Source organism: Typopeltis vanoorti, chromosome 3 (assembly GCF_054136105.1).
Source record: "Typopeltis vanoorti isolate ZY-2024b chromosome 3, IOZ_Tvanoo_1.0, whole genome shotgun sequence".
Lineage (NCBI taxonomy): Eukaryota > Metazoa > Arthropoda > Arachnida > Uropygi > Thelyphonidae > Typopeltis > Typopeltis vanoorti.
In genome coordinates this window covers 93,760,975-93,786,727 of record NC_143551.1, presented here as the reverse complement: position 1 = coordinate 93,786,727, position 25,753 = coordinate 93,760,975, and the positions used below count along the sequence as shown (strand labels likewise).

The 25,753-nt window shown below is 37.4% G+C and overlaps 1 protein-coding gene across 10 annotated transcripts in view; it reads right to left on the bottom strand.

Annotated features, from left to right (window-relative positions):
- LOC150108392 (uncharacterized) overlaps nt 1-25,753 on the bottom strand; it is a 628,716-nt gene that overhangs the window by 335,080 nt on the left and 267,883 nt on the right. For 8 of the 10 annotated variants that reach the window (XM_090415800.1, XM_090415806.1, XM_090415807.1 and 5 more), the window contains one exon: nt 3,997-4,155. The exons of the other annotated variants lie outside the window; for them this stretch is intronic. In XM_090415800.1, coding sequence (XP_090271926.1) covers nt 3,997-4,155 — 159 coding nt within the window. The remainder of the gene's footprint in view (nt 1-3,996; nt 4,156-25,753) is intronic. 10 annotated transcript variants of the gene reach the window in all.

Below are 25,753 nucleotides of genomic sequence, written 5' to 3'. Positions count from 1 at the left end.
TCTAATTTGTGAGTTGGTGGGATTGTACTCGATAGGGAGGTAAGTGGCTCGATCTGATAGTAATGCCTTAAGCTTACCTGTGTAGTCATTAAGATTGAGTATCACAGTGACGTTCCCCTTATCCGCTTTGGTGATAACTATTTCTTTGTTTTTCTTCAATTCTTGTAGTGACTTGTATTCACTAACGGATATGTTGGTTTTCGGAGGTTTTCTTTTGTGAGAACACAGGCTACATCCAATCTAATATTGTTGGCGATGTGGTTTGGAAGGTGGCGAATCCCGTGTTCAATTTGGATCATTAATTCCTCGGAGACATGGCGAAGTTGTGACCACGTGACAGAGCGTTGAGCGCTTCAGGCTTCAAGATAACTGAAGACAGGTTAACTACAGTGTTGCTTTGCAGTTCAGGTTTGGACGCCGAGTTTTTTATTAATTTATCAAACTTGTTGATATGTCGACTCCGTATTCGTTCGAATTCTTTATTAGCCGCCGTACACGAGACATCATGTAGGATTGAGCCAAGCTCGTGATTAAGTGTATTTGAAAGCTCATTTTCTAGCACTAAAATAGCTCTGTTTATGTCGGCTAGGGAACCGCGTGTAGCGGTAATTTGCTCCTGAAGTAAAGCCTGGCTCGCCCAGTTGTAGATACGGAGAGCTTTCTGTGAACAGAAGCGGTGTTTAAATTTTACACAGTTAGGGATGACTTGATTATCCCGGCAGAATTTTAGGAATGCTAGATGGTTGTCTGGATAACTTCAGCTTTAGTTTGCCGTAATGGCAGGCCTTGCATGAGAAGGAATCTCCGTGGATGATCGTAATTCTTATAGAGAGGCTTGTACGTTGGTTAGACATGATAACTAATAATTAAGGAATTGACAGCGTAGCCTAGAAATATAAATTAAATAAACTTTAATATATTACATCCGATTTCACCAGTATACAGGCACTCTGGGCTTGCAAACCATGCTTTGGATACTCGCCACAGAATAAGATGGAAGAAAGCCATATTAATACACCGCAGCAAGTTCAACTATGAAAGACTATTCATGGAATCAGCCTCAGCCCTTAGGAACATACAAAACCTCAACAAATTTGGATGCATGCGACTGCCCCAAATTTGGGAAACATTTATCAGAAGAACTTTAACCCAAAGGCCAAGAACTACCAATATAGCCCACCAGAGGGCACCATCAGGACTTTAAGAAAACGGTAGCTTCCTGGCTTCTGTTCTCATTTGCTGTTATGTAGTACTTGCGTGCACTTGTCTTTGTATTAAGTTCCCAAGAAGATGGCAATGTGACGTTTGCCGAAAAATCGGAAAGTATATATTAAAGTTTATTTAATTTATATTTCTAGTCTACGCTGTCAATTCCTTAATTATTAGTTATCAGTCTAACCAGCACATAAGCCTCTCTACAAAAAAAAAAAAGGGAACTGGACAATGAGATGTGTCTGTGATCCCACAGAAGACTCTACTAAGAAAGAAAGAAGTGGGGGAATTTTAGAGGCATTAAAAAAAGACAGCTAACAAAAAGAAAAGAAATCATAGGAAAATATTACCAAACATATTGAAATGATTTGGGAAAATTTTGAGAAAAGAGCCAAGCTGATATAATGCTTAAATATCTCCTGGCTTTTTGTTGAGGACATGGACTACTCATTATTAACATTATGTTCCAACATAAAGAAGTTGGATCTTTACAAAAAAAAGGGTGAATGACTATTTTATAGTTCATGGCAATATCTTATCACTGATTCAGGATACAGAGGATTTGAAAGAGGAAGTGATCGCCATTTAGTTATGAGCAAGACAAAACTAAAGATCATATTGAAAAAAAAAAAAGTGTTTTAAGAAATTTTCAAAAAAGGAATCAGAGTTGAATGGTTTAAAAGGTGAACTGTAGCATCAAATACACAAATATTTTATCACACCCTGCACAGAGTTAGCAGACTCATTGTGGGCGGTTCATTAACCAACAACATATTTATCACATTGAACCTTAAAGTCCTTAACATTCCCTGCATTAACAACATATTCTGGTAATGTATTCTCTTCACTCACAATTCTCCATGTAAAAAATCAACTTCTCACACCCTTCTGTACCACACTCTTACAACTTTCACAATAGCCTCTGGTTCTTCTGCTCTCACCCTCTACTTGTTCTATAATCCCCTCTGTATTAATTCAATAAAATCCCCTAACTAATTTAAACATTTCTAGCCTATTAGCACTTTCCTGCCTATCCACTAATTTATGTAATTTACATTCCTTTAACCCCTCTCTGTAGTCAATATTTCAGAGTCCTGACATTGCCTTAGTCACTCATGTCTTGACCTTCTCCAATGTTTCCACATCACAATGGAAACTAAGTGACCAAATATGACACAATAGTAAGTGTAGTCTGACCAGTACTTTATACTTCTTCTTCTTAAGCTTCACAAACCCTTAAGGTTCTTAGCTGTCCAACTTGGACTCCTCAACCGTCTCTCTCAATGATAAGGTGGTTAACCCTATGCCTCCCTACAGTGTTTAATGTCTGTAGATGCATGTGTTCATGGGAGCTGGTTTGCCTGTTCTGCGGGATGAAAAACTTGAGTTTCTGGCTGAAAAAAAAAACCCTTCCTCTGTATCAGACTGGCTAACTCACCTTTAGTCGAAAGAGACCAGATAAAGGTTCCTCACATCTTAGACGGGAATCGAACCCAGGTCTTTCCGACCAAAGGGTCATCTACGCTGACTGAGCTACAGTGGCTCAGTGCTTTACAGTGACACATTTTTTTCGCTATACTTTTTTTGTTATTTTATGTGAGATTTTTGTCTGATCAGCAGTGTTACTGTATTTATTTATGGTGTGTTTCATGGCTGAGATAATTAATTACAAAATAGGAATGAAGTCTGAAAATGAATGATTAACAAAAAGTCGGAAAGACACACAGAAAGCACACAATCTCCTGTCCATTCATGATGACCTGAGAGTGTCTCTTGCATACCACTATATCTGAACTCTCTCAGGCAACATAAATTGAATATAACTTGGACTCCTTCTGACAACAAAAATGACTGCAGGATTATGTGCCGTCTAGTCATGAAGCCTATTGATGCATTACCATCAAATTTTCTCTTTCTACTATTTAGTAGACAGCCTGCATAGCTGCTTAACTGCTCAGTCTTCAAATGGAGAAGGCACTAGCTGACTAGTTAATTACAGTGCATTAGGCATGCCCACAAAGAATATCAACAGTGAAATAAGAAGGGAGGGGGAAAGAAAACAGAAACTCTGACCAATCATGGCATAAGCCACTTCAGCTTCCAATAAGCAAGGTAGCTAATATTGTGTGCATAGAAATAAGTCATACTGTGGAAAGGTGGATTTGGCTTAGCTAGGGATGGCTATATTGTGACCATTACCTACATTATTCATATATATCCCTTCTGCCCATCCAAATCAGCCCACATATCACACCCTTTCATGACGACTCTGCAGAATCTGGATAACTTACTAAGAAGGACCATTATAGTTCACAGTGATCCTAGCTCTCTTACTAGTTTTTTCACTTCTTCCTTTAGCTATTTCATATCTTTTCTCAATCCATGCCTATTATCTTTCCAGTTATTTGAACTACAAAAACTATCAACTCTTTCACTTTCTTGCTTTCTTTCTTTGCATTTTATCACTGATATTCTTAATCTTGACTCTCGGAAAACAAAATTTTCTCATACCCTCAAGTACTCCCTTTACTCATAAAATTGTACCATATAATTTCCTCTCTTTCTCATAAGGTTTCATATTCTACTCTTTCCTCCCTTGCATTTCAAATGCTCATTCAGACTGCCTCATTTATTTCATCAAAAAGAAATGTGCTATTTGTTACTTTATTTTCTTTTGAAAAAAAATAAAAAAATAGAATTGAGAATGACAATCATAACTAGAATAAAAGGATAAAATACAACACTATAGACAGTTATCTAAAATATTCTTCAACGAAAGTATACCTTTACATAATCCTGATCCAAAATCATATGTTAATCCTGTACCACATCGTGATACTAGTGATGGTTCTTTAGTGTGGCACTGGTAACTACCCAAAGTATTAACACAGTACTGATTATTTTCATTGCAGTCATGAGTACCCTCTGTACATTCATTTACATCTAAAAATGGTATGAAATAAATGACTTTCAGAGCTAAAATATGTACTAAAACAGATGTGAACATAACACAAAAGTATAAATAACACTTATAGGTGCTATCAATCTGCATTAAAAATACATACAATTTGATATTTAATTAACTTTAACATCAACCATCAGTTGATATTAATGAAAGAAGTAACAACAGCTGTCACAATACATGAAAGGATGCCTACCACACAAACAGCTAAGACCAAACTGAACAGCTAATTCTTATTCTTTTTATACAAGCAGACTGAATTCTAAGAATATAGCAGCCTACTAAAAGAGTCACTTAGTTCAGAACTTCAACCTGTGTGATATAGCTCTCTTTTGTTTCAGTTAGTAGATAGATGTAACTTTCTCTATTTTCCAAAAAAAAAAAAAAAAAACTAGTTCTCATGGCTTATTAACCACACTGACACATCTTTCAGGTATGACTCATTCACCTCTCCTGTCCTATCAGGTAATGAAAAATAGATTTAAAAAAGGTCAATAAAAAGCACTGAATCCTGGTAAACATAAACCACATAAAATGCATATGCATTACTTCATATGAGTACTTTAGTAACCTATATATTTCAATCATATCCCCTTCTTTTCTGCTTACCAACCATCTATTGTGAACACAAATCTTCAGTTTATCCTCATAGGGACCACTCCACAAATCAATTACCATTTTGGTTACTTGCCTCTGACTTCCAGATCCTCAAGAAGACATGGTCACTAAATCTGCACACAGCAATCCAGATGTGGCTGCATTGAACGCTTATTCTTATAGAAAAGAATAATAACTTCCCTGTCTCTATTTGTTAGTGATTTCAACACCGTTGAAGTGATCCACTGAGCAACCGTTGAAGATAACACCCTTCTTCACTACATCTTTATACACGCCCAAGGATGTCTCTCATTTCTTTCAAAGCAGACTCATTGTGGGAGGCCACTCGACCAGCAACATGTTTATCATATTGAATCATGAAATCATTTACACCCCCTGCATTCACAATGCACTCTGGCAATGCGCTCCATTCACCAACAACTCTTCATGTAAAAAATCTACTACTTACACCCTTCTTCACTACATCTGTATACAACTTCCAGGGATGCCTCTCATTTTTCCCATCTTATTGTCCACTCTTTTTATAATTCCTTCTGTATTAATCAGGTAACATCTCTTAACCAACTTTTAGATTCCTATCATATCTCCTCTTTTCCTCCTATCTATCAAACTCTATAATCTACATTTCCCCAACTGGTCAGCATAACCAACACTCCAAGAGTTCTATTATTATTTTGGTCATTTGTCTTTGGATCTGCTCTAGTGTTTCCATATCACAATGAAAACTAAGTGATCAAATTTGAGTGTAGCTATGTAGACTATTGTATAAGACAATGGATGTATACAATAGTCCATGTATTGTATATGGAACCCAGAGGCACTAGCACCTCTTTATCAGTACACATCAGTGTACTTCTTATTATAACAGCAATATGATGCACAGTCTTCACTACACTTGAACTGTCTCCCTGGAACTTTAGTTCATTGTCTACCAAAACCCCAAGATTCAAAATTTCACTCACTTCCTGAAGTACAGCTCCAACAATAAAGTAGGTAGCCTTATATCTCTGCACCCCCAAAGTGTAGCATCTTGCATTTATTAATATTAAAACTATAACCTACTCATCTGTTCAACTTAAAAGTCTATTCATATCTTCGTGAATTAATATCAGCAATTCCCGATAATTCTACCCATAACTTTGCATCATCAGCAAACAGAAAATCCCTAGTCAATCCACATTAACAAATAAGTTAAACAGTCAAGGCCCAAGAACAGAACCCTGAGGAATGTCACAGGTCATCTTCTCTTTTTCAGACATTGTTTCATCATACACAATTTGCTGGTATCATTCAGAAAACCACTCTTTAATCCATCCAATCAATCTGTTATCCAATCCCATGTGGTAAGCATTGACTGGAAAAGCACCAGTTGTTTAAATCACACCAAAGCATGGTATGAATGCAAATTTAAGGAGGCCTGTGAGATTATTATGAACCACCCCAATCTGAACAATAATGATGGTCTAAAAATCCCAAACATATGGAAGGCACATATTTGACCCACAGAATCTTCCTCTCTAAGAGTAACTATAGGACTGTAGATAATCCAGGATCCTAAATCAAAAATAACAATTGTAATGCTAAAAATTGGACATCATTGTTACTGAAAGAAAACTATCTATAAGAAAGAATGTTTGCTCATGTTATTATAAATAGAATTTAGCTTGATGTAGTTTCTAAATAATTAATTTGTATTTTTTTTTTTTCACTAGAAGTCATGCTAGTAGAATAACCTGTGATCAAATCATTGTTTCTCTGGCTTACTGTATGTAATGTAACTCAGCTTGTCCTGGATATTTATATATGCTCCAGATGATGATCTTAATATGAAGATCAAAACGTTGGGAAATTAAAAGAGTTATTTATAACTGTTGTAAAGTCCATAATTTCTAAAATGAATGCTGATCACAGAGCAACACTAAAAGAAAAGATTCTAAAATGAATTCTTCTTCTTTTCCATTATTGAAAGCCCTTTCTTTCAAGGTTGCAAAGAGACTTAATGCTTTTGATTTAATAGGGCCAGTGCTTAGCAGGATACGTTTTTTTACATTCTTTGATCCATGTAGAAAGAAGTCTCTCTAATTCAATCATAATACCTTGATTTTGAGTGCATGCATAATGAACTTGAGCACCCTTACCTTTCTCTTTGAATTCAGTAGCTTTGCTTAAAATTGCTCCTATAGTTGATTCACCCATTTTTGTGTTCTTGATCTTTGCACTGGACTCACCTTGTTCATTTTTATTCATTATTTCAAGTTTTTCTTCCAGTTAGATTACTTTTTGAATCATTTTCACACTTCCACTTTTTTGCTAATTCTTTTACTCATGATGAAAGGTTGGGAAAATACTTTAAAATAAAAAAAAGTAAGAAAAAAACATTGCAAAAGGAAGTACGAGATATGATCATCAAAATGCTATGTAATTAGCAGACAATATAAATTTTGGCAGTAAATTTGGAACATAGTGTACATGGAAATAGTGTAGTATGTCATTAAAAAATAACTTTGTGAAATGTTTTAAATCAGTAACTAAATTATTTTATCCTGGTGAGAGATTTTTTTTAAATAGTTAGCCATGAAAAATGTATAGATAGAAAATTTTTAAAATCTGTAACATTTATTTCTAAGATGTATATAGGTGCACTAATTGAATTTTAGAGTTACACTAGTCGAATTTGGATATAGAAAAAAAACAATGTACTAATCAAAAACACACCAATTGGAGATGCATTAATCAAGGGATTGCTGTGTATAATTCTTTTTTTTTTCCTCCTGGAAACTCAGGTGTTTTTTGTCTCTCAGAACAGACAAACTGGCCATGTGAACACACGCATCTACAGACAATAGGATACACCAGGAGGCATAACCACCTTATCCTCGAGATCCAGTTGAAGATACAAAAATTAAAAAAACCTGGACATTGTAAAGGTAAAAGAGGGAAGGATTAAGAAGAAGATATATATACTAGGGGGGTCTATGCCCCCCCCAGTGCCTCCCCCCCGTGTTCTGGACTGGTAGGTCGGTTCGCCTTGAATTCTGATGACTCGAATTTTGAAGACTCGAAAGGGGTTTCCCCCCCCCTGAACCTACGGTGCTCAACCCCCGAGTTCTGAACCCTCTGGAACTCAGGGGGTTGGGCACCAATTCTCCTTGAATTCTGATGACTCAAATTTTGAAGACTCGACACTCAGGGTAGCCCCTGAGTTTCAAATAAGTTGACAAAAACGTGATACAGAAATGTGACACAAAAATGTTACATAAAAAGGCTTATCATTTTATATTATACAGTGTATATATATTGTATTATAGTATTTTATTATTACTATTATTATATTATTATTATTACGGGTATATCCATGGAGTCAGCAGACTCATTGTGAGAGACCCAAACTATCAAAACAATATCTATCATACCTCTTCTTGAATTCATTTATAAATGAAGAACTCACAACTGAGTCAGGCAATGCATTCCACTCATTCACCACCCTCCAAGCAAAAAATCTAGTTCTCACACCCCTGTTAACCACACTTTTCCTTAATTTCCAGGGATGACCTCTTGTTCTTTCATCACTATCACACTGCTGAAACATTTCCCCTTAATCAATCTTATAAAAACCTTTAAGTAATTTAAACGTTTTTATCATATACCCTCTTCTCCACCTATCAACCAACCTCTGCAATCCACAAGCTCTCAATCTATCAATGTAGGGAGCATTTTTTACATCACTCACCAACTTAGTCACTCTCCTCTGAACCCTCTCCACAACCATCTCCAAAGAATCCAGGTGACCAGACCTGAGCACAGTAATCCAAATGTGGAAGTATCAATGCCTTATAAAGGGGAATAATAACCTCTTTATCTCTGGATGTTAGTGTGTTTTTCAATAACCAAGTAATCCTATGTGCAATCTTGAACACCTTAGCAATGTGCCTTCTGAACTTCATCTCCCTATTCACCAACACCCCCCCCCCATGTCCCTAGCCTCATCAATCTCTTGGAGTACCATTCCATCAATGTGGTAGAGCTGGTAATCTTTTAATCCCAAAATGCATAACTTTACACTTTTCCACATTAAACTGACCAGTGGCGCATTCAAGATTTAATCTTGGGGGGGGGGGGGAGTTGAGTAGACGATTTACGAATACACACTACGCATCGCATACGACCTATGACTGAGCATCTGCAGTGATCGCCAATACATGACAAGCAGTATAGAAATAGAGGCACAACATAAATTTAAAAAAAAAAAAGAATTTTAATTAGGAAAAGATTTTTGGAAAATTTTCTAGTATTTATTTCCTTTTTTTTGGGGGGGGGGGGGGGCTGGGCCCCTTTTCCCCCTCCCTGGGTGCACCACTGGAACTGACATCCATTACCTTTTGCCAGCTTATTTAAATCATCCTGCAAACTCTCAACATCAGCTTGATTTTTTATTGCGCTACCGAACTTTGCATCATCAGCAAATGACTGAATATCTCCCTTCAAGCGATTTCTTATATCATTTATGTACAAATTAACTCAATGCTCAGTGGTGTGCCGCAGAGCACTGAGGCACACCACAGATCACCTGCCTCATCCTGGATTCTGCTCCTCTATATACACTACTTTCTGGTATCTCTCCATGAGCCATTCTCTTATCCATATCTCCAGTTTAGTATCCATCCCCCCATCTACTCTAATTTGCACAATAGTATTCCATGGGGTATCTTGTCAAAAGCCTTAGCAAAATCCAGAAGTATCACGGTGTAGCCATTCCCCCTTGTCCAACTCAGATGTCATTCTATTGTAAAAAGTTAATAAATTGCTAAGGCAGGATTGACCTTTAACAAAACCATGTTGGCCCGTGTAGAGTATCATATTTTCAGCCATCCATTCTTGAATTCTATCCTTAACCAACTTTTCCAATACTTTTACCACCACTCCCGAATTGGTGATTGATCTGTAATCAACTACCGCAGTCGCAGAGCCACCTTTATGCAAAGGCACAAATTTGCCTTCCTTCCACTCCCTAGGGACCATATCAGAGTACAGACTTAAGTTAAATAACCAAGTAAGAGGCACTGACAATTCCTTTGAACAGTCATGCAACACCCGAGCTGATATTCCATCTAAACCTACAGCAGCGATTTATAAACTTCAGTTCTCACATTTGTTATTGCTACAGGTACAGAGATATCCTCACTTGGGTGATAGACTTTTGAAGTCTATCACCCAAGTGAGGATATCTCTGTACCTGTTACTGAATGAAGTGATCACTCAGTAACTCTACTATTACATCTGAATTGGTCACCTCAATACCATCAGCCCCACTAAGGTTACCCTTCCATAGTCATTTTTCCTTTTACTTGCCACATAGTGGAAGAACTCTTTGGGATTACCCTTGATCTCCTTGGCTTAGGTCTTCTCATAATCTGATTTAGCTTTTCTTACTATGCTGGTAACCTCCCTAGCTTGAGCCATGGACTGTTTATGGGATACCTTTCTCCTTATAAATTCTCCATAACATTTTCTTTTTTTGCAGATCAAGCCTGATACTACTACTCATCCATCTAATGCCTACCTTGTTTGTCTTCCTGACCAAGGGAATACATTGTGCTCCTTTCTATTAGTGTAACAACGTGATCAGCATTCATTTTAGAAATTACGGACTTTACAACCATGTTAGAAATAACTCTTTTAATATCCCAACGTTTCGATCTTCATATTAAGATCATCATCTGGAGCATATACAAATATACAGGACAAGCTAAGTTTCATTACATACAGTAAGTTAGAGAAACAATGAATTGATCACAAGTTATTCTACTGGCATGACCTCTAGCGAAAAAAAAAATAAAATAAAGAATACATTCTGATATTGCATTCCTCAGACACCTGCTGATTATATCCCATGCACTGCTAACATCTTTCCCCTGCAATATGTTCTGCCATGTGACGGCTGTAAGCTCATCCCAGAAGTAACCTGTAGTTCCGTATATATCCCTTCTTAAGAGAGAAATCCACAAATTTTGCAACCTCCCAAGTGAATACCCATGATTGCTCTCTCACTGATTGGAGGTAACGAGGGCATGTACTAAGTACTTCTGATTTATTAACTTCAATTCTCACATTAGTTATTGCTACAGGTACAGAGATATCCTCATTTTGGTAATAGACTTTTGAAAAGTGATCACTCAGTAACTCTACTATTACATCTGAATACTTATGTATATGTCCTCTGAACCTATGACCAGATCCAACAACTCTCACACGATTAGTCCCTTCAGTTATGTGCTGTTTCAAGTAATTATCTCTTAGAGGGTGTATGAATTCCATTTCCTTTTTGTCACATGATATTCACCATAATTAAAATCCTCCATAATAATCACTAACCCTGCACTTAATGCACTAATTTGCTGATGCATGAATTCAATATCATCCCCTGTAACCTATAGCAACAACCATCTGTATATTTGGTTGCGTTGGTCACTATTTCACACCAGACTGCTTCAAATGAACTATCATTCACATATCTATCCGCTTGATACACTACTTTCTTTGGCTGCAACTCATCAGCTATCATCAACAGTACTTCTCCCCCATTCAATCTTCTCTATCCTCCCTGAAAATACTGTACCCATCACATTCAATTCTAGTAACCACATCTTCTGCTGACAGCCAAGTTTCACTAATGCTACAACTTTTGGTGAGCACTAATGTCAAAAATTCTTCCCTCTTATTTCGAATGCTTCTTGTATTAGTATGCAAAAATTGCAGATTCCCTTTAGTTCTTGTAACAGCTTTAGAACTGATATACATTCTACTAATTTCAGAAGTCCCATGCCGATTTTTATCCACTCTATTCTTTAAATTATTCCATGAAAAAGATCAACAAATATACATTCACTGCATAAGTTTCTCCCTCTTACACTCAACCTTTTCAATTTTAGTTTCCCTGCCCAATTACTTCAACTTGTTCAGAAAACAGTAACTTCTTCAAATGCTAATGACTTTCCATGTTCAGATGCAGCCCATCTTTTGCATACTGTCTTTTGCCTTCAAACACACTCCAGACATCAACAAATTTCAGACCTCTTTTTTTGCACATTCTTGCAATCATATCATTCATTATCACCACTCATCTACTTAACTTATAATTGTCAAAAACAAGGCAGCACACACACACACTATCTTCCCTTTGACACTTTCTTCTTCACAATATCTAACAATGTTCTTAAATCTTTTGCTACCCGATTAATACTACCACTCAGGTCATTTGTACCCACCACAACTATCATCTTTTCTGCATCTTGCCCTCTCTTTATTGCTAAAGTCACTCTCTATTGTTCTGCCAGACAAGCACTCCTCAGGCATACTGTTCTCCATACCCTTAATCATTGAATCACCATATATTATACCACTCATAACTTCATTCAAACCCAAACAAGCATCACTCACAGTTTCATTTTCTACACTATTCAGCATGACTCTCTCAGTTTCATTACTTTTCCTCAACACTCTTTTACTTACTCCCTCATTTTCTTTTTGTTATTTTACATTTTAATTGTATTAGTGGTAGAGTACAACTTGCTTAGTGTGTAATACCATTAATGTATTTCTAAGTGTGTATATAATATATTATAGTTTTTTCTGTTTATTGTTATAGATTTCAACTGCATATCTTTTCAAGATATATTTAATATCCCTGTCACTTAATACTTTATTTAAATTCTCCAGAATTGACTTTGCTATTGCAATAACTACAGAGACATTATTTTTTGAAAAATTAAAGATGGAAACACAGACTTATGTGAAATAAATTTATTGCCTGTAAAATGTTTGCCTATATATCATAGGAATCCTTACCACATTGATCATAGAACACAATATAAAATTACAATTAAACAGCAAGTAAAATTCCTAATTATTTAAATAAATAGATAAATAAAAATTTTAAAAATGCAATAATATAATAATTAAGAAGTTGCATAAAAATTATGTAATATAACAATATTTCCCATAATGGGGATAACTGAAGGCCATCAGATCTGTTGAAGTTCGGGCAGTGTAAGAGGGTTTAAGAGGCAGTATATGATACTGCCAAACAGTATGTTGAAAAAGAATGAGCTGATCTAGCAGCTGCATCTGCAATGTCATTTCCCTCAATTTCAATGCGGACAGAAATCCAGCACAACTGAAGATCAAAATTAAGGAGTTTTATTTTGTACAAAAGTTATAACACATCACCAAGCACTGGATGTGGATTATACACCGGAGAGGAAATAGGCTGAAAAGAACTCAGAGTCTGTATAAATTACACGCTTTTGGTAGCAATTATCTTTTATATGCACAAGTGTGAACTGAATGGCATACAACTCTGCTGTACAATTACAAGTTGGAGCTGGCTGAGTAATGTCAGGAAATGCAGCACAGCCAATAGAAATCTCTGATCTTGAACTAATACAGAGCAGTCCAATCTGATTTCTTGCCCATCTATACCCTTATAGATGGGTAAGAAATCAGATCGGGCTGCTCTGTGTGCATTGAACAATTGAAGGTGGACAGATGAGGGTGTATGAGTCTTCTATAGTTGACAAAGTGAGAGGTTGCAGGATGGGATGAAAGCCAAGCCTGTCATGGAGGAATGCTGATTTGTTTGGTGCAAGTGTCAACATTCGTGCCAACGTGATGTGTTGGGAGGTCTGATAATGTGTGATATCAGACCTCCCAACACAGAGAAAAGTGATTAGTCTATGTAAGATGATTAGGAAGGGACTTGATTTTTAAGGTACAATTAAGAGACATATGTTTTCATCTGAGTGATAGAGGGGGAGGGATTCATTTAATTCAGCATAAAGACTTTGACTGGGTGATGCGTAAAAAGCACCAGTAGCTGTTTGGATACTCTGATGAGGGATAGGGTTCAACCACAGGAGCATGCTCTCCCTTGCAGAAATGTCACCCTGGGATCAATAATTAAGCTTTAAATGGACAAGTGTATGATAAATGTAGAGAAAGGAACATCAATCAGCACCCCATTCTGTAGAGGATAGAGTGAGGAGAATATTCAATGCTTTTTTGCACTTTTTCTGAAGATGATGAATATGTGTAAAGAATGTTAGCTTTCTCTCAAAGATTATCTGACCTCCATGGAATTAACTTTTTCTCTGGTGCTACAGATATAGAGTTGAGCCTTGAACAAAATGACTTTGAACTGCATGGATTCACTTATACATGGATTTTTTTCAATAAATATATTGGAAAATTTTTTTGAGATTTGTGACAGTTTGAAAAAAATTGCAGATAAACCGTGTAGCCTAAAAATATCAAAAAAATTAAGAAAGAGTTAGGTGTCATGAATGCATAAAATATACATAGATATTAGTCTATTTTATCATTTACTACCATGAAATATGCACAAATCTATTATAGAAAATATAAAATTTATAAAAACTATGCACACAAACATTTACAGACCATATATGGCACCATTTGCAGTCAAGAGAAATGTAAACAAACACAAAGATGCAGTATTAAATCATAATGCATAAAATCAACTGTTATTAATTAATTAGCATAAAATAAAAATTTTATAACGATTCATTCATTAGCACATGCTAGGCTATCATAAAACAATCATATTGCTGCTACTTCATTATTAACACATGAATCATCATACCTGTAAATAAATATGAATTTCTTTCTCGCATTGCCTTTTCATTTTTGATGTCTAGTGTTAGTAATACACATAACATTTCTTAATAACATATGAGACAATACTGATGTAGATACTGACAGACAATTCATCTTGTAAACAAAGTAAACTTCTGGTATCGATAAATACAGTACAGTACAGTACTTTAAATCTATTTTCTCTTATGACTTTCTAAATAACATTTTTTTTCCCTCTAGCTTACTATTTATTGTAAGAATACGTATAACATACAAAATGTGTGTTAATCAACTGTTTATTTTATCGGTAAGGCTTCCGAGTCAACAGTAAACTATTAGTAGGTAAGTTGTTGGGGAGTCAAATGTTATATGCAGATTTTCGACTGCACTGGGGGTCAGCACCCCCAACCCACATTTTGTTTAATAGTGGGTTGGGGTGCTGACCCCCAGTGCAGTCGAAATTCAGTTCACTTTAATAGTGAACATGGTCACATTTAAGATGGAGCTTAAATGAACTTCCTCTTCTTGATGATATGGCCGAGATAACACGCTTCCCACTTCGACTTAAAAGACTCGGCTGGATAGAAGGTTTTTCATAAAAACAGAAAGGTCTCCCCTCAGATCAAGATTAATCAGGTCTTTTAATATGCTATATCTCCAGGCTGTGTCATAAGCTTTTTCCAAGTCAAAGAACACTGAAACCACATGTTCTCATATCAGGAAAGTTTCTCTTATACACGGTTCTAAACAGACCAAATGGCCAAAGGTTGATCAATATCTACAAAAGCAACATTGTGTGTTTTCTAAGTACCAAAGAAGCCTTGCATTTACCATTTTTTTCAGGCCCTTACAAAGAGAGCCAGTCAGAATAAGGTAATTGTTGGCCCATGTGGGATACTTATCTGTTTTTTAATAGCAATGGCTATTGACTTATGCCAAGAGCCAGAAACTCTTCCTCTGTAAATATTCTGTTGTATATTAAGAGCAGGAGATCCATAGAAGATGATGGGAGATGTTTTATCAATTCATAATGGATGTCATCAGGACCTACTGCACTAGGGTGAGACATGAAAAGGCCTCTTCTGAGTTTTTTCCTTAACAAATGGCTGACTGTAAAGCTCTATTCCCTTGGTACAAAAGATCAGTCACAGAGAAACAGTTTCAACATGAAACTGTTTCTCTGGTTTGAGGGCAGTTGGTCCAAGATTTTTTTGTCCTTTTATAAGTTTGTCCAATGGAGTACTCGTCCAGTCAGACATTTCGTCCAATCTCAATTAGTCCAGTCAGACATTTCGTCCAATCTCAACTAGTCCAGTCGGATATTTTGTCCAATCTCAATTAGTCTGGTCAGACATTTTGTTTCCAATCTCAATTTGTCCCATCGATGTCAACTGACTATTATTGTCACCTGTGTCAACTGACTAACCTACTATAAGTTGCCGTGTAACAGATAAAATATAAAAGCTGCCATGAGCAGATGAATGGGGATTAAAGATAAACGTCGTTAGGGGCTGTCTCGTCCCGCTATTGCACCAAACAAGTTGTGGTCTGAGCATAATGAGTGTGGGCAGAAGGAATGAGGATAATGGTGAAATATAAAATGAAATATAAAAGTTGAAGATGGACGGGGATTACAAATAAACGTCGTTGTGGGTAGATGAATCGGGATATCAGTTCTGTTCAGTCCAGTCCCGCTGATAACCCCCATTTATCTGCTCACAGGTTGTTTTATCTGTCATCCCCATTCATTTGCTCACAATCATGATGCTTGCACAAAAATAAATTTTGCATTTCATCCCCATCGATCTGCCCACGACAACTTAGACCTACATGCACTCTGATTCGACAATGCAAACTGTTCCAATATGACAATAGAAAGAAGTGAATAGAATTAAGTAAAAGCATAGAAGATGAAATTTCTAACTGCAAACAAAAAAGTAGGAGGAATTCTGCAACAGACTACATTCAAGACTGGAATATCATCAGATTGTCAATGAACACAACGCTTCCGGATACTACTGATCAATCTTTGAACACATCTCCTCAGTAATTAAATAAACACATGGCAAATATACTTAGCCAAACATTACTCTAAAGCGCAGGAAAACTGCAAAACATCTGCTAACACAATCCAGAACCTATCCTTCTGGAGACATCTTTACACAGGACCTTCCAATGATAGAACTGGAAACAGCAAATAGTCAAACTAACCCTGTTAAATCACCTGGAATTGATCATTGGACACATGATTAAAACATGGGTAAAATAGCTAAAACTGTCTTCTGAAGATATTTAATACTTCCTCACACGTCGTTGGACAGGAAAGAGTTCCTAACAAAATATCAAATTATTCAAAAAGTAAGCATTTCCCAAAGTTGCAGAAATTTTCCTAGGTTGCGTAAATACATACAAAAGGTAAGATATTGTCTGCGATGAAATTTGCCAATTTTGACGTGAAGTGACTTCAAGGAAATTATAATCCATAAATTTAATCATCCACTTATCGTTAAAACATAAGAAAACCAATGAACGAAAACTGCTGCATTAGTAACTATGCCCTATATATTTCTCATTAGGTTTATGAACAATCACGCCTCTACAATTAAAGATTTATTTTCTAATTCTGCTATTAAAATCGATTCTTAGGCTAGCTAGATTTTTCCTGAGTGAAAACGCAAGTGATTCTGAGCCACTTGTTTTTATTTCTACAAATTTATACAAGATATGCATGTGATCATTTAATTATAACAAATCAAATAAGGAAACAACATAATTAATTCGGAAATTGATGTGAAACAGTATGTGAAAACATGATAATGGAGTTTGAAATCTGCTGTGTTTGGAGAATTTAGTCTTTTTCATTGACTTCCTTGACTAGGTTCACCTTCAAACGATAAGCGATTGACTGCAGGTACATGTTGAGTCTGTTTTCAGCCTTGTACTGAGGATATTGCTGTACTAGGGAGAAAATGCATTCTTGATACAGGCTATTCACAGGAGCCCTGATGTTTCTTTGACCTCCAAGAAGGCATGTTATATCTTATTCTTCTGCCTCTGTTCCTCCTTCAGGGAATCGATGAACCTCCAAAGTAATGGATGGTAAATCACCATCAACTTTTCGAATTTATTATGCCAACCTTCTACAGAATTGTTGGTTCTCTGTGTCCCACTGATGACCAAATCATGGACATTCCATACCTTGGGTGAAAAGCGAGGGTTTTCTGCCCCCACCCCCATGCCCTCGAGCTCGACAGCCTCTAATGTAAACACGTTCAACATACTCTATCATTCCTTCCAGGTCTTCTGAAACAGTCTCTGCAATGTAGTCAAATATCTTGAGTACGTCATCGATCGGCACGAATGGCAACAGAACAGCATCGATGCTTCTTCACGTATAAGACTTCCTGCTTTATACTGCTGTGACAGACCCAAAGCCACCATATGTTGCCAAAGAGCCTGAGAAAAGTGAAATAGACAACACTTTATATTTACATTAGGAAATATCTCCCGTGCAGCATTCATATTTGCCAGCTCAAAATCCATCATAACAGTATGCGGATTCACAATGATTCCTGCTTGTTTTGCAGTGTTGACAACATGATGGTATATTGACCGATATGTAGTCTCAGTTTTTGCGGGAGTTAGAGCATACACCAGAGGCACAACATGCTCTAGAAATATTCCATGCATAGTAAACAACTGAGCAAATTGTGAGGGCGCAGTTTTAAATGTGTCATCGGAGAAGATAATGTCACTCGCTTCAAGTAATCTTAGGTTCTCCGTTGCGGCAAAAACAAGAGGACGATCCTCATCCTGTTCAACAGAATCATAAAAAATAAATCTGTCATCATTTAACGTTAGTTGATATTCTTTTTATATCTCAACGGCAACCAAACTTGCGGGAGTACGAGGCCTTGCAATGTTCTGCCATCTATTGACTTGCCTCTGTAAACATTCCTCTCTGGCAACATAAGTAATACTTCATCTTGCTGAACTTGTCCTATAACCATACGCATAACGTGTGAGAGCGGACCATGCATATTGTCTTGCACCCTTCTCTCTAGATTATTTTTAACTTTCCTAACCTCTCCATCCAAGCCTGATTCATGTTGGTGATCATCCTTGCCATCTTTGTATACCAAAATGTTGTCTAAACTGGCAGTTGTGATGCACCTAGCATTGCAACTATCACGAACCTCGCATCGCTAATACCATCTAGTCTTATTCTTGTTATAAGAGTGAAAATGATAACAAAATTTTGAAGATAAAGCATTGGTTTACCCCAGTCACTCATCACAATTTCCGCCATATTCAGCACTGCCAAATTTTGGCAGTGCTGAATATGTTATAAATTACAAAAATATGGATAAATATGAATATAAATATGAATAAATATGAATATGGATAAATTACAAAAAAATTTGAATGTCAATTGACTATTATTAATGATCACAAGTTACTTATAACTCCTTGGACTAATCTCAAACCCAGGTGCTTTCAGAGTATTTCGTCCAATTATTTTCAAATTGAAATAGGATTGGACGAATAACCTCAAACACAGGTGCTTTCAGGGAGTTTCATCCAATTATTTTCAATTGGACAAATAGCAGTGGATGAATAAGAATTGACGAAATATCCTACTGGGCGAGAAAAGTAATGGACGAAATGTCCTACTGGACGAGAAAAGCAATGGACGAAATGTCCTACTGGACAAGAAAAGTAATGGACAAAACAGGATTGGATGAAATGTCCTACTGGATGAGAAAAGTAATGGATAAAATGTGGGAATGGACGAGATTTTGATTGGATGAGCTGCCCTAAAACCGTTTCTCTTGTTGCTTTCCCAATATTAAAAAATCAGGAGGATGTGAAACCCCAAAGTGTCTGCAATAGCTTTTGGATCAGCTATTGTTGCTGATCCAATAGCTTCTGGATCAGCAACAATACATCTATTATGTTCCAAGGTACACAAATGGTATGTTCTTTTCATCTTCCAGATTTTATCCCATACAATTTTTGCATTGTCTATATGATTCATAGATGATGTAAATTGGATGCAGGATTGTTTTTGACTGATGTCTCACTAACATGCTTTGGCTTGAGCATGTTTAAAAACTATTAACTTTATTGTGGTAGAGTATCATGAAATATACCACATGCTCTATCTTGATCTTTTTTGGCTGCCTGACATTTTGGGTTCCACCAAGGCCTTGGATATGGCGGAAATCAGCATGATGTGCATTATTTGGAATTGATTAGGAAATCGGCATGATTTGGAATTGCTGCAGCTGCTGCATGGACAATAAAATCTATACTTAATTGCTTCATTGATAGGTGTTTGGTTGACTGCTTTAGTATTAGATTTTTCAAGATGGGAAAATGTATTCCAGTCACCCTAGTTCATTTTTCACCTAGGCATCTGTGCAGAAAGACACGGTTCCTGTGAAGTTTTTTTTCGACATACGATGTGAGCAGTGGGAAAATAACAGTGTAGCAGATTGTAAGATTGATTGCAGAATAAAAGTGGGAAGGCATGTGGAAGAAGGTATTTACTCTGTTATTAATAAGGAGAGGTCATGATTGTCGCTCAATGATATGACCTCGTCTATTCATGTTGAAACTACCTACAGAGTGGTATTTTCATTAAAGTCACTCATTAGGAGTATGTGTTGAGGCAGTTGCAATATGAGATTATCAATTTCTGTTTCATTTAATTCATAACCTAGTGGTAAATATATTGAGCATACTGGGATAAGAAATCCCACAGATCAGCAAATCACTATCACTTGCAGAGCAGTAATAAGCTGGACATGATGGAAAAGAGCATGATTGCCAATGACAATAGCTACTTCAACATGAACAGAACCATCTTCAGATCTGTTCTTGCATATAAGAGTGATATTCCTGAAGATAGTGTCCTCTCTGGGTTTTAAATACATTTCCTGCAGACAGAAACAAAAAGCTGTGTTTCTGCAGTAGGTGCTTGATATCAATTGATATTCTGGCAAAACCCACGACAGTTCCATTATAAAAATTTTCCTATTGTTTAGGCTTCATAGACTTGTCTGATTTCCATGAGGTCGAGGACTTGTCAGGAGTATATTTCTCATTAGATTTTGGGAAGTATGGATGACCAGTGTCCATCTCTTCCTCTGGAAATATATCCAATACATCATCAGATGTGTCAGGATCACTGGGTAAGTTCGAGTTACTTTTGGTGGATACTGAAGTATCCATTTTTTTGGTGGGTGTGTGTGGTGATTTATCTCTAAGTGATATCCTTGCCATCATTTTTTGACAAGTGGATTTTCATCAAATGGAACCTTGATTTCTCGAGTGAGACTGTATATCATGCAATTGATCCACTCAACAGAGAAGCTACGATTATAAAGTTCAGATAAGTGAAATTGTCAGATGGTGGGATAGACATACAAGTTTGAGTTGCTGCTGACATTTTCTGAACTGCTACCTCCTCAGAATACGAGAATCTCAGAACAGGTGTGGTAGTGGCTAACTTCCTTTTTGCATCCTGATGTGATATATTTTGTTCTGTTTTATATTTTGTATTTCTTTATCATCTTCTGACATGAACAGGAGTATGCTGGATGCCCTCCCTGACTGTTTACACATTTAGCTTTCTTTGAAGAGAAAGACTGGTTCTCATGCTCTTTACTATTACATCAGGCACAGGTGGTGGGGCCATGACAAGCAGTTTGAAGCATATTAGTAGATTAGGTATGTACAGTCTAACAGGACAACTGAGATATCCTACATTTACTATCACCCTGATCTTTCAGCTCTGAACACGAACACATCCCCTCATCAGGAACATCTAGAAAATCACATTCTGAGATCACTCCTCTACAGGAATCGAACATTTTACGAGGTGTAACTGTTATTGGTATTCCACCCATTAATGTTGTGAGAAATTTTGGGGAATGTTGTTGACATGATGTTATTATTATTATTACATAACACCGCCAGGGAGTCCAAAGACTCATCGAGGGAAGGTACCTACTCTACAACTGGCCGTCTCCACTAATCCACCAGCAACTACCTTCATCATCTATACCAACGGCATCTACCACCAACCACCACTAGTATTTTCATAGACAAACATCCATGCCCACGGCAGATTCGAACTCGCAGCCTTTTGACTGGAGAGTGCAGATACTCTAACCACTCAGCCAACCAGGCCGGCAATAACCGGTAAGACTTGCCTTTCACAAAGCCATGTTGACCCTCATACAGTATCAGATTTTTATCTTTTCATTCTTGAATTCTCTTTTTTACCAATTTTTCTAGTACTTTTATCACCAAACCTGAGATACTAATTGATCTTTAATTTGCTACTGTTGTCTTAGAACCTCCCTTATGCAAAGCAATTATTTTGCTCTCTTTCCATTCCCTTGAAACTCTACCAGAGCTGAGACTTGAATTAAACAGTCTAGTCAAAGGCAATGGCAGTTTCCTTGCACATGTTCTTGCTAAACCTTAGATGATATCCTAACTAATCCCACAGCTGTTATTTACATTGAGATTCTGCAATATCCGAAGTACCTCCAATTCATCCACTTCTGTTCCCACATTAGTGTCTGTAAAATAGGCTAAAGCAGTAACCTCACTAGGATGATATATCCTTGCAAAGTGGTCCCTCAGTAACTAAACTGTTTTATCTCCTTGTGATCATCATTGCACATTAAGGTTAATCTTCCATAATTATTCTTCCTCTTACTTATCATATAACAAAATAACTCTTTGGGATTTCCTTTGGCACGCTCAGCTAGATTCTTCTCATAATCTGATTTTGCCTTCCTTTCCGTGCTGATCAACTTTTTTGCCTGAGCCTTGTACTATTCATGAGTTTGCTGGTCACCTCCTTCTCTATATACCCTCCACAGCATTTTGTTCCTGTGCAGTTCGTGCTCAATGATATTACTCATCCATCTAACTCCGGTCTCATTAATCTTCCTTACCCTAGTTATACAATTTAATACTGCTTCCTCTAAACAACCCTTAACTATATTCCGTGCACTACTAACATCCTTACTCTTCAGTGTTTTATGCCATGGCACAGATTTAAGCTTCTTCCTAAGCTTGTCATAATCATCTGTCTTGTGGTTCCACAAATATCTTTGACAGAATATTCTTCATGTTTTACAATCTCGCAAGTCAAGACTGCATGGTGGTCACTTTCACCAATCGGAGGTAATGTGTTCATCTTGGTTATGGATTGCTCTTCTGATCCTATGACTAGTTCCAATACTCTCAGACCCCTAGACCATTCTATCATATGCTGCGTTAAGTAATTATTTCTTAGCAGGTGTGTAAATCCGGTCTGGTTTAGTCCCGAAGGTGTTAATGATAACTAATATTTAAGGAATTGACAGCGTATACTAGAAATATAGATTAAATAAACTTTAATATATACTTTCCGATATTTCGGTGAACGTCACGTTGCCATCTTCTTGGGAACTTACTACAAAGACACGTGCACACAAGTACTAATAACAGCAAATGAGACTGAAGCTAGGAAGCTAGCGTTTTCCTAAAGTCCTGATGGTGCCCCCTGTTTGGCTATATTGGTAGTTCTTGGCCTTTGGGCTGAAGTTCTTCTGATAAAAGTTTCATAATTTAGGGCAGTCTCATGCATCCAAATTTGTTGAGGTTTGGCATGTTCCTAAGGGCCGAGGCTGATTCCATGAATAGTCTTTCATACTTGAACTTGCTGCGGTGTATTACTGTGGCTTTCTTCCATCTTATTCTGTGGCGAGTATCCAGAGCGTGGTCTGCAAGCCCAGAGTGGCTGTACTGGTGAAATCGGATGTAATCCTTGTGTTCTGAGATTCTGATATTTGCTGTCCTGCCTGTTTGGTCAAAGTAGGACAGTTTACAGCTGCAAGGGACCTGGTATACACCAGGTAGGTCTAGGGGAAGTGGTTGGTCTTTGGTGGAGCGGATAAGGGATGCCAGTTTTAACCTCCCCTTCTTAGACACACTAGTCACCCGCCAACCTGATGGAACCTTGGTTTTCTCAGTTTATAGAAAACCCACCCATACAGGCAGATACATTCACCAACAATCCCTCCCCCTCACAACAACATGGAGTTATTAAAACATTATTCAACAGGGCAAAAATAATCTGTTCTAATGATCAAGCCCTAACCACTGAACTAAATCACATCCGTGACACTTTCTCAGCTAACGGCTACCCCCTCCAAAAAATACTTAACCCAGTTATCCACAACCCACCACCCCCTCCCCTTCACAAAAAAGATTACTCTAAATCCATCACCATTCCCTACATCCGAGGCACCTCGGAAAAAATCAATAAAATCTTAAAAAAACATGACTTGACCACTTGTTACAGACCACATAGAAAACTGGCATCCCTTATCCTCTCCACCAAAGACCAAACACTTCCCCAAGACCTATCTATTGTATACCAGGTCCCTTGCAGCTGTAAACTGTCCTACTTTGGCCAAACAGGCAGGACAGCAAATATCAGAATCTCAGAACACAAGGATTACATCTGATTTCACCAGTACAGCCACTCTGGGCTTGCAGACCAAGCTCTGGATACTCACCACAGAATAAGATGGAAGAAAGCCACAGTAATACACCGCAGCAAGTTCAAGCATGAAAGACTATTCATGGAATCAGCCTCGGCCCTTAGGAACATGCCAAACCTCAACAAATTTGGATGCATGAGACTGCCCCAAATTTGGGAAACTTTTATCAGAAGAACATCAGCCCAAAGGCCAAGAACTACCAATATAGCCAAACAGGGGGCACCATCAGGACTTTAGGAAAACGCTAGCTTCCTAGCTTCAGTCTCATTTGCTGTTATTAGTACTTGTGTGCACGTGTCTTTGTAGTAAGTTCCCAAGAAGATGGCAACGTGACGTTCGCCGAAATATCGGAAAGTATATATTAAAGTTTATTTAATTTATATTTCTAGTATACGCTGTCAATTCCTTAAATATTAGTTATCATGTTTAACCAGCGTATAAGCCTCTCAACAAGAATCCCGAAGGTGTGGAAAGAGGGGAAAATAGTTTCACTGCATAAAGGAGGATCCAAGACTACGGTTGCAAATTACTGACTGATCAGCATATCAGGAGTCATTGTCAAGGTCTTAGAGAAAGTAGTCAAGGGAAAAATACAGGAATGGATTGATGAAAACGAGATACTGTACAGAGGACAGCATGGCTTTGTGAAGGGTAGATCATGCTTCAGTAACTTGCTCAAGTTTTATAACAAGGTGACGGCTGAACTGGATAAGGGAAATGGGTTTACAGTGATACTGCTGGACCTGGCAAAGGCGTTTGACAGGATACCACATGGAATACTAATCCGTAAACTACAACATATGGGAATGGATATAGGGTTGGTGAGATGGATAGGTGGTCGGTTGATGGAGAGATATCAAAGAGCAGTTTATTCAGGAGTAGAGTCCAAAACATGATAACTAATATTTAAGGAATTGACAGCGTATACTAGAAATATAGATTAAATAAACTTTAATATATACTTTCCGATATTTTGGCCTGTGACTAGTGGTGTGCCGCAGGGTTCTGTTCTTGGACCACTGCTGTTTAATCTGTTCATTAACGATATAGGGAAGGATCTAAGTGGAACAATTCATTTGTTCACTGATGATGCAAAGTTGGGTAGGGCAATAGTGAATGCAGAAGATGTCAAAGTCTTGTTGGATGACTTAGATAGATTGGAGTTCTGGGCTAAGGAGAATGGATGTCAATTTAATGTGACAAAATGTAAGGTTATGCATTTTGGGGTGAAAAGATTAGCAGCAGTATACCACATTGGTGGAACTGTACTCCAAGAGATTGATGAGGCCAGGGACTTGGGAGTGTTGGTGGATAGGGAGATGAAGTTTAGGGGGAACATTGCAAAAGTAGCTAAATCAGCTCATCAACTCACTTGGTTGTTGAAAAATACCTTGACGAGCAGAGACAAGCAAGTTATTGTACCTCTGTACTGAGCCTTGATAAGACCTCATCTCGACTACTGTGCCCAGATTTGGTCACCTCGGTTCCTTCTTGATGGGGAGGAGGTGGAGAGGATCCAGAGGCAAGTGACTAAGATGATAACAGGTCTATGGAATGAACCATATGAGAACAGGTTGAAGATTTGTGGGTTGCAGAAACTAATTGATAGGCAGAGGAGGGGAGATATGATTGAGACATTCAAATTGCTAAAGGGATTCTATAGGATTAATTCAGAGGATATTTTTGAGATCAGGACTGGTGGTGGGAGAACTAGGGGACACCTATGGAAGCTGGGCAA